The sequence below is a fragment of the Medicago sativa genome, chromosome 3, assembly GCF_051527215.1.
Source record: "Medicago sativa cultivar Bolivia chromosome 3, Bolivia_mono, whole genome shotgun sequence".
Taxonomy (NCBI): Eukaryota; Viridiplantae; Streptophyta; class Magnoliopsida; order Fabales; family Fabaceae; genus Medicago; species Medicago sativa.
In genome coordinates, this window is record NC_140751.1 from 84,701,013 (window position 1) to 84,711,997 (window position 10,985).

General features: G+C 32.5%; 1 protein-coding gene across 3 annotated transcripts; it reads right to left on the bottom strand.

Annotated features, from left to right (window-relative positions):
* Positions 1-2,688: 2,688 nt before the first annotated feature.
* Positions 2,689-9,000, bottom strand: LOC146941181 (Target of Myb protein 1). 3 transcript variants are annotated; one of them, XM_085754957.1, is made up of 10 exons: positions 8,860-9,000; positions 8,439-8,570; positions 7,416-7,494; positions 6,927-7,025; positions 6,696-6,809; positions 6,135-6,280; positions 4,995-5,076; positions 3,946-4,031; positions 3,675-3,867; positions 2,689-3,542 (listed from the first exon to the last, which is right to left on the bottom strand). In XM_085754957.1, the coding sequence occupies exons 9-10, from the start codon at positions 3,719-3,721 to the stop codon at positions 2,927-2,929; spliced, it is 663 nt and encodes a 220-aa protein (XP_085611083.1). In that variant the 5' UTR covers positions 3,722-3,867; positions 3,946-4,031; positions 4,995-5,076; positions 6,135-6,280; positions 6,696-6,809; positions 6,927-7,025; positions 7,416-7,494; positions 8,439-8,570; positions 8,860-9,000; the 3' UTR covers positions 2,689-2,926. The 3 variants fall into 3 exon arrangements, with proteins under 3 accessions (XP_085611083.1, XP_085611082.1, XP_085611084.1); XM_085754956.1 differs by having other exon boundaries at positions 8,439-8,581; XM_085754958.1 differs by having other exon boundaries at positions 7,927-8,581.
* Positions 9,001-10,985: the final 1,985 nt, after the last annotated feature.

Consider the following 10,985-nt stretch of genomic DNA (forward strand, 5'->3'; position numbering starts at 1 on the left):
AATTTTATAAGATTGAGTTATGTTCAACTTAAATTACTTCAATTTTAAGATGATATCAAAGTTTATTTCAAATATGTTGGGTAGCTTATTATCATATCACCATTGGTCATGCTCTAGATGTTCAGTTTTGAGTATGATGAAATGTGTTATGACCGGACATATCTAACAAACAAACTAATTTTGTAAAGTTAAGTTAGGTCCAAGTCAAAACACGAATGGAGGTGATTCTGGCAAAAAAAAAAAAAATTTTGATCAATAACAAACAGACTCACAAGCTTCCTCCAAGAATCAAATATAAGCCAAGTACGTTTTTTGCATGGGTAAACTTAATTTACCTTAGAAGTTGGAACCCTCACTCTGATGCACCACCAATAAATTTAGTTAGTACGGAAAATAGTTGGGTTTGCATGAACCTAGCAATATTGTCGTCAGCTGTTTGTATGAACTAATTGCAAATTGTTAGAGATGATAGCACAAACACACGAAGGTTCCTACTCTAACTTTATACTTCACACACAGATCTTATTTTCCTATATAAATGAATGTATATACACTGCATAGATTATTATGCAATCTCACTACTCATCATCACATTAATTCTATCATCGGATCAAGCAAAACCCTCGTTTGATCTCGATTGATCATGGAAAAGAAAACCGGAATGGAAACGGCGCACCAATCTAAGTCTGCAGCAGACAAGAACTTCAGAAAATTTAGCTCATTCCCTCCGGTTAGAGGAAGCATCAAGAGGAGAATGTTCATGTCCATGTTTGGAAAAATAAAGTACACCCTCGGCCACCCCATCCTGTTCAGAAGTTAGGCATCCTCCTGATTTATGAATTAATAACGATATGCCACATATATTAAATTATGGTTTATCTATATATCTATATCATTAGTAAATTTAACTACCTTCTGTTTTAGTTTATGTAAGAGTCTCACGGAAGATGTAATATTGCTGTTACTTATTAAATAAAGTTACGAATTGTCAAAAAAATAAATAAATAACTAGTTATGATACTTTTCATGTACTATTTTCAATTACATTAAAAGCAATATACCTTCCTATACATACCTTTTATGTTCGTTGCAGTTTTCGGTCTATTGTAGTTTTTGTCGCCACTCATATTGTATCTTATATTATTGAAAAGCCTGCAACGAGACAGACAGTAAATTTTAATTTAATTTGGTTGTTTTTGTCACCACTTATGTGGAAACCATGAACTTCGACGGTACAGCAGACAAAGAAGTTTCCCTGCTTCGTAGTGCAAGTGATTGTGGTGCAACCAGGGACGGAGCCACCTATAATCAAAATGGGGCAGCCGCCACCCTTAACTACATGTAATACTATGTACTTCTATATGCATATACAATGATCGCCACCCCTCCCTTGGCAATAAATGAATGCATTACTCACACCTTTTTATTTTTATAATATACATATATGAATCTAGTAAGCCAATAGATAATATAATGATGTTTTGTTTTATGTATTTGAATTCCACATTCCAATTAAACAATAAAATTCTCCACTGCCAAACACTATCTGTAATTGCAAGTGAATCAAGTCCAATTCCTTTTATGGATAAAACAAATTATTTTGTTCACTTAAATATAGCTATAAATTATAATAATATAATTCTCAAATTTAAAATGACAAAGCGTGGCTGCAGAGTCATGTTTGTGGCCAAACTATAGTTATTAGTTCTTAGCTTAACGTTAAATTATAGGACAAGGTTCACTTGATGATTCAATTACATCATTATGAGTTTGGTGCATTAAAGTGTTCTAATTTTTAGATATTTCAAAATATCCGAGTTATACACAACATTAACATTTACATAAATAATTATGAAATTTAACATTTGATTGATATGGTAATTCGTCTTGGGTTGATTCTACCGATTCCAGTCTAAAAGCATGTTTTTCCAGCCATGAAGCTTGTGAGAACAAGGCTTCACAATAAAATTTAAGATGATTTTTTTTGCTTGTATTTGACGGTTTATATTGAAAAAGATATTCCAAAGACATTTTACTTATGAAATCATGGAAGAGTTTTATCAAATCAACAATAAAAAAATATCATGATTTCCTTGATGGATACTTTTTTGTATGCATTTACTTTTGTAGGATATATGTATTTATTTGTCATCAAACTAATTTTATACAATTACTAATAAAATTTAATTATCGTCGATATTGTTTATCATGTGTTATATTTTCGCCACCCTTGATAATTTATCCCGGCTCCGTCCCTGGGTGCAACGTACCTCCATTCACTAGGGCATGATTGGTTTAAATTGAAAAATAATTGAATGTTACAGAAATTAGAATTGAGGATGAGCCATGAAGAGACATGGGATGCGACACGGGTATTCAACTTCGTGTTGTCTAGAGGTAGCACCAATTGTAGCTTCTTCAGTGAATACAGCATTCTGGGCGAGGACGTAGATACTGATAAAAGCATAATCCTGGTCCGACAATCGTGGTTGCAACTGGTTCTCTTCCATTAATCACCGACGGTTGAGCAACTTGCTACTCTCTTAGGCATGAACAGCCATTCTAATTTGTTGATCAGCACACACATTGGTCTGAGTAGTTGGACCATAGAGTTATGCAAGAGCTGAAATTTGCCCATGAGTAAAAAATCCATTCTCTGTTTGCAACCAGATTATTTGAAGAAAACACTAACGCATAAAAGAGATGGGATATTATTGAAAGCACAAGTCAATAAAATAAGTATGAACCATATACATATGGGTATATGCAATATATCTAACAGCATTTGTAATGTGAACTAAATACACACATGGACATGTCCGGATGCTTCCTAAACACAATCACAAAATGGACGCCTCAAGCTAAACCAAATGAACATTCACAATTCATAAACTCCAACATAAGCAACAAGAAAAGGGTATTTATCTCAATATGACCTATTATTGGGTTTGGAGGATGAAGAAGTTTTCGATTTTGCAAAATCAACTAGATCTTTGAAAAGGGCATCTTCTGGTTTCTGTTCTTTGGTTGGGGTGGATGAATTCAGAGAGAGATTTTGAGTTTGTCCCAGCAAGCTGTCAGCAGACGAACTTGATCCATTACTTGAATGAGATGAACCTTGTTGCTCAAAAAACTGTTGTCTCTGATTATACTTTGAAGGTGGGGGTGGAATCACGACAGGAGCTTGTGTATCCCAGGGAGCTGGAGGCAGTGGTTCTGAAGTCTTCATGGGAGATGGCTCATCATATATAGGCTGTCTGCTATAAATTGGTGATGAGGTAGTAGTGGCATGAGGATGGGTTGAAGACTCTCTAGGAATAGCGGATGAGGTGGGATTAGGGCTAGAATGAAGAGGAGCTGCAAATGAAGTTGGTTCTGAGTTTTCAAGGGATCCTTCTGCCTTGTATGCATCACCACTAAGATAGTCAACCGTGCTAGTACCAGAGTAGACTGGCATCTTTGATGCTGGTGGTGGGGGAATACGCGAGTTCATCCTCACTGACTCTGGTTTCCGAATCTGTGTATGAGTATCTCGTGAAGACCTGAAATTACAGTATTGAAATCATTACAACTACTGTAAAATCACTACAACTAGGAAACCAAGAAGAAAGAGCAAGATGAAGCAACAATAAACAGCATTTATTTTAATATAACACGAGAACTTTTGGGTTCACCTATGGGCTAATTGACCAAAATCATCTTCTCGACTCATCATCTTCATGGTTTACATGCACAAGTGGCAGAACTGGAGTTTCTACTTCTCTTGCACCTGAATTAGCAGTTCCTTTCGCAATATTGTCATGTTGAAGGAGTACTCGCTGAAGGCTGTCATTTAGTGCCAATCCTAGACCTAAAAGCTCCTCATCCCTAAAATAAAGCAACTCAATTAACCATTACTGGTGATATTAATTACAAAGTATAGACTTTAGTCATTAAAAAACTTACGCAGTACTGTTCACAAGAAGCATGACACGTTTCTGGTAAGAACGGCACTGGTCAACAAGATCAACAATCACTTCCTCCTTCACGCCCTGACATATTTTGTCCAGAATATTAAGAAACAGCAACTTAGAGTGACAGTTTTGTACTGGATAAAAACATTTAATATCAAGTTTGTATATATACTCATATCTTAGTCCTGCATTTTGCAAGGAACGTTTTCATAGATCCAATATTGTATTACAGGAAGATTGAAGGAACAGAATTTTACTAGAAACTCCTTCATGTGTAGGAGCCAACAGGCATTAAGGGAAAGATTGAAGCAACATAATTTTATTAAAGAACTCCTTTGTGTGCAACTCTATCAAGATTCGAGAGTGGCCAACCTCTCCTAACAATTCTGAGTCACGCACTAATTACATACTGATTACTTTAATTCCTAATAATAGACCTCACCTCCTAACCCCTTCACTTACTAAGGGTATGTTTAGGAGTTGGATTTTAGAGAGGACGGCTTCGGAGGGAAGTCTATATTTTGGTGTGCATTTGAGAATTTAAAAACCTTGAAAGATTGACACGATAAATGATTATATAACATGTCAATCACACTTGATTTATCTTTAGAAACATCTAATAGTTTCCTTTAATTTAAAAAAGAAATATAAATCCTCCCCTCTGTCCAAACATATTCTGACTAAAAAATAATAACTAAAACAAATAATTAAAGGCATATCTATCAAGAAACTCAAAAGGAATCTAACCAAAAAGACACATTTCAGCAGAGCCAGCATAGAAAAAAAGGCATGATTCTTAAACTATTAACTAGAATCTCTCCAATCTCACACCAACCAGCTTACATTAATATTGCTAAAATGGGATAAATCCCAGGTCCAGAATTCCATAATGCACAACACATCGACTAGCAGAAAATGAAAACATGGATGCCAAAATACAGAAACTTTAAAGTTCAAACATACATACCCCATAAACAATAAAAACTAAACTGAGGTAAGCGATTGAACATAAATGGAACAATAATGAAAAGATGATATCACCTCGGGGTCTTTCGGATTCAAAGCACTGAGCATTTCCGTCAAAACATCAGCCAGCCCTTGAGCATTTTTAATCTCTAGTACACTGATAATAAAAAAAAATAGTCAGAGAGAGAGGGAGAGATAAAGTAAAGCTGGTGGATCTTTTTATAAACGAATAACTTCGACAGGAGGAAGACGAGTACAAAAAACAAACTGGAAAAAAAATAACAAAGACAACATTAGCTAGCGCAAGGAAGTTCCAAAAACCCCGTGCGAAATGCACCCTTAAGGTGGACTAATAACAAGGGGATTTAACACAGCTAAATGCACCATGCCCATATGAGGGATGAGCCCTTAAGATTACCCCATGTGGAACCTAAACACCCTTACTGTTCAACACATGAATCCAAAGAAGAAGAAAAAACAATAACCACCATCACATGCCTAAGGAATTAATATGAACATTTTCTGGTTAGATCTTACTTTGAATTGATTAAAAAAAGCTTAGCTCCAAAATACCATTCTACTATTAGACAGGAGAAATATCGAAAGGCAGACACTCATAATTATGGAGGAAATGAAACATGGACATCGTAATCAATCAAATATACAACAAATATGCCTGTAGAAAATTGTGAGAAATTCCAACTCTATGAAGAAAAAATCAATTATGCTCTCCATTCCATATTTAACTAGGTAGGAAAACTTAAAAACAAAACAAAAAAAAGTAAAGGCAAGGAGATACATAATTGTAAACAATGTCTGATAAAATCCTAAAGATATATGATTAAATGCTGCAGATAAGTAGGTAAACATGTAGGTTGTAACGGCTATGGAATCTGCATATTATGTCTCACAGTAAATGGAAAATATGAAAACAAACAATTTAGAGAAATTAATGTTACAAAGCAGAGAACATGTGCAATGACATGTAAATGGAAAATATAAAAACCAACAATTGATCGGATTCCCATTGTGATTTTTGACCATGCAAAAAATGAAAAATTTGTCGTAATGTTTATATTTGAATTTAAGTTTTATAAAAGGGGATCCTTAAATACCCTGTTATTATCAATATATAATGTGACATGCACAATAACACCATTAGCCCTACACAACAAACACAAAATAAACAAGTGTATGATGGAGTACAAAGAGCACCTAAGGTCGGATGCATCTGACTGAAGAGAAGCCTGAATAGCAGCATCATCAAATTCTGCAGCAGAATTAACAATTGGTTGAGTTTGAGGAGGTGTGAAGAATGGCACACTATTTTCTTCTCTTGGTGGAAATTCAACTCCAGCGGCCTGTTAATTCAAAAAGCAACAAATGAATGAGATGTCAGTTTTGAGTAGTAAATTTTCTATATTGTGTTTGAGGTGAAGGTTTGATTGTTGTTTACCAAAAAGTTAATAATGCAAGTACACAATTGTATGCAGTATGCACTTGTACAATTAATGGTTAACCAGCTTACTAAAAATACCAGAAAAATACAATGATGACCACAGGCTAAGCTGGTGATGGATAAATATGTAATGCAACAAATACAAAAATCTGCTTCAGACTGGTAGAAAGTATTAACATGACCAGTATGTAAACAGCAACATTTATCACAGGATGAATATACATCAACAGAAATGACAGTGCATATCATTTAAGAGTATGATCAATGCATGTAAGTAATCTTAGAAAATAAATTAATGTAGATACATGAGCCATCACCTTTAGTTCATTATATGCTGCATAGTATTGGGGGAAAACTCCGCTTGGGCCTCCAAAAGCTTCTTGCCATGCATCAATTAAAATCAGTATCTTTTCCCTCACACTTAAGTCCGGCTGAGCAATTAGATTAAAATATTGCAGCAGTGATTAAGAAATTCTTCCTCTTCAAAAATTTAGTTGCAGAAAGGCATTGGTGAAAATAAATATCCAGTGTCAAAAATCAATACATACCCGCTTCTTCACTATCTTAACCATTTCGTGTAATATATCACGCTCAATGATCTGCTGAAATACACTTTCACCGCAATTTTTAGTAAGGGTCTCCAGTACCTACATAAAATATGAAGTGTCCATGTCAGGTAATCACTATTTTTCATTACCTCCTGCACGAATATTTCCAAATTCACCTAATATTATTTATTAACCATTGAACGGTAAAAAAAATTACTATGAGGATTTTTAATAACACATGAATAAACCCAAGAATAATTCTAGTAGTAGTAATACATCCTTCATTATTAGTTTATTCTCTAAAAATTCATTTTAGTTGCCTCGTAAAAAGATAATTTTTTAAAGAGTATGTTAACTTTGTAGAGAATGGACCAATAATATCAAGTGTGTTAAAGAGTACATGTTTCTATTATTTCCCTTTAACCCATTATATCCAAATAGATGAAATATTTGACAATTATCCAAGATTAAAAAGAATATAACACTGACAAAAAGAGACAGCAGCTGTGTTTTGGGATTTTTACTGCCCAAGCGCTTCTTAATTATCTTCAATGCATCCTTTGCTTGCCTACAAATATAATCAGAAGAGATGATTAGGAAAATTTTGATAATTGAATACCCATGAGAAAAATAAAAACAAGGATAAATCACATCAAACATACTTGAGATCCAAAACTACAAAGAAAGAAAGAAAGAAAGAATAAATTCAAAAATGGTTTCATTTTATGCCTAGCCCTCCTATTTTCATAAAATTTAGGTTTTAGTCTCCCTATTTCTAATTGCAGCAATATTATGTCCATAGTATTAAAATTGATAGAATTAAATTCCTCATCTACTGCTGACATGACTATTGGCCCTGTATTGGCATTCAAGAGACATTGTTGTTTGTTGAATATGATACAACAATCAAAGAATTTTTCCAACAGGCAGAGTTAGCTACATTGATCAAATGCCGTCTTAATATCTTATCACTAAATCATGTATAATGTAGACCACGTACTTTCAAGGCCTTCTTAATTGGTTGGACCTTTTCTCAATCTCCTTCTGCCTAACTATTGGATTGTTCTCCACATGACCTACCCTCCTTAATCGCACTCTGACCTATCTTCTCCGCACAAGTCCAAATCAAAAAAGACGAGTACTCTCTAAATGTGATACATTAATAGTGGTCCCGTCCCATCGACCCCCTTTTCAAGAATTTCAACAAAACCCATAGGACCTGGGCACATGGTGGTATAGTACTCCTTAAATGCAAAAGAAATGGGATATCAACAGTAAAAAAAAAATAAAAAATTAATCACATATAGTTTAACCCATAACATAGCAAGCTTCAAAGTTGAAAAAACGATAAATGATGTACATATGCACATTAAAAGGATAGATATGTCATATCTAGCACGGACACCTCTTATCAAAGCCATGTCTGGTGTCCTACACCGAAACATGTGATTACGTTCAAAAAATTTTAAACAATTTAAGCAACAGAGAGCAAGCAATGTGAATTAACAATACCTAGGGTCCATGTTAATGATATCACACAATTCAATGTTGATAGCCCAATCAGGACCAATGAGCAAATCACTGGTTGCTCTCTCAGCACACGCAGCAGCATTATTAGCCATATCGTCTCCAATGAATCAACTCCTTTACAAAACCTAAAACAAAATCAAACAATATCAAATTATCAATTACAAAATCCACTGATAACATGCTTAACATCATAAAAAATAATTTCAATTAATCAAGAATTAAAAATACGAAAATCAAGAGAGTCAACTCAATAAGAATAGAGGATCGTGTATGAATAGATCGAATTTGAGTGATGGATGATAGAGTAAGTAAACCTAAAACCTCTTAACAAAAATAGCAGAGAATGAACGATCGATCGATGATATAATAGAAGGGAACGAAGATGAGAGGGATGTTACTTTACCTTAGCTGTGAAAATAGAGAAAAAGAGGGAGAATTGAGAATCCGAATTGAGAAGCGATTTGATTTCGATCGAATAGAAAGAAATAAAGAAAAAGTGAGATGACAAATTTATAGAAGAGAAGAGAAGATGAATACTCAATTTAAGATTTTGAGGACCGACTTTTCTTTCTTTTATTTGTTGCTTCTTCTGGATACATTAGAACGCTTTTTCCTCGCAATCCCCTCCCTTTTTTATTTTTTGCAAAATTTTATTACCATCTCCGTCTCCTCTTCCTATTTGTAAATATCAAAATATGTATATGTACTAATATTTTAATTTAAATTAAATATTCAATTTATTCTCTCACAACTTTTTTACGATCTAATTTAGTTAGTAACTAAAAAATATAATGTATTTAGATTAGTCTTTTGACATTCTTATGTTAAGAACAAACTAGTTCTAACTCATTATAATATAATGACTAATTTAACCCCAAAATAAAAATGTCAATAATTAATTTGATAATATTTTTTGTCCGATACTAAATTTAGTCATTTTGTCAACAAAAAAACGAGTCACGAAAATCTTATGAGAGATTAAGTTTAAATATTTAGTTTTTTATTTATTGTATTTCAATTTTTTGTTAAATATTTTGTTTCAATTTACTTCCTCTAAAATCAAATATAATTAGTTCATCTTTTTGGAAATGAAATATAAGAAAGAGTTAAGTCCAAATTGTTGAATGTAAATTTCTTTGTAATTGTTCTTTAAACTTTAAGGTTTTTTGGTCATGTTAACAAATGTTTTTATGAGCGTAACCAAAAAAAATTCATATAACAATTGTTAAGGAATAAAAAAAGAAATTTGTGTTTAAAAATTCATTTTTGGTATTTTTAAATATTTTTTTAAAGAGTTGATGACATCAATTCTTTTACATTTTCCATTATTTTTTTAAAAAGAATAAATAAGTAAAAAACTCGTTGTTATTTGGGCAGGTTTCCTATTTTGACTTTGGTCACGGACGGAAGAAACTATACAAAGTCGCAAGCGCGTTTTGCATTCTTTGTTTTGTTTCTTGTTTGGGGTCAAGCCAAGACTGGATAGGATTGGCCATTTGGAATTACACGGGGCTTTCCATTCCCATTTTCAAAGGTCAAGGACAGTCGTCTTCGCTCGGAATTTTTTAATCTAACTCCAAAATATTAGCATATTTTACTGTACATTTTTTATCGTGGAAACACACTAATATAAACAGGGTTTCCTTCAAAAAAACAAAACTAATATAAATAGGGTCTTATTAACTAGTGTCTTGGAACATTCTTTAAACATTATAAATCAAATAATTATTCCATAAAATATAAAGTTTTCAATTTCCAACTAATTTTATTATACAATCTTTCACAAAAATTGCTATTTAAAATCCTTAACTAGTATCTCGGATGCCTAGTTAAGATTTCCCTTTTGTTAATAACATACTAACTTAGTTAAAGGTCTTGCTAATTAGTGTTCTAAGGACATTCTTTAAGGATTCTCAATTAAAAAAATATTTATTGAAAAAATCTAATATTCCAAATTTTTGATACATTAAATGCACAAGTTTTCATAAAAGTTTATCTAAAGTCCTTAAAGAATACTCCTATGACACTCATTAACATTTTCCTATAGAATAAGGTTAATTTATTCGGTGTTAAATTTTAAATTGAAAATGGTGAACCACTAGACTACTTGAACAAAAATAAAAAATAAGGAATCCAATGTTCAAATATCTGTCTTTGCATACCACAACATTCATGTCAATTGAGTTATATTAATTCCTTCAAAAAAAAATGTCAACTGAATTATATTAACGGCAACATGACATATTGTTTTATATATATATATATATATATATATATATATATATATATATATATATATATATATATATATATATTTTTGATTAAGTAGTCGATGACTAAAAATTCACATTTGATGAATAACTCAAGTGTTTGAGGTTCAAACTTCAACATCTATATATATTATATAATGTTTCTCACCAACCAAGTTAATGACATTTTATTTTTTCATCGGGGTGAAAAACTAAATTTAGAGCCCGTTTGTTTTGGATTTTTTTTGAAAATAAAATTCTATTTTTTTAACTAAAAAAT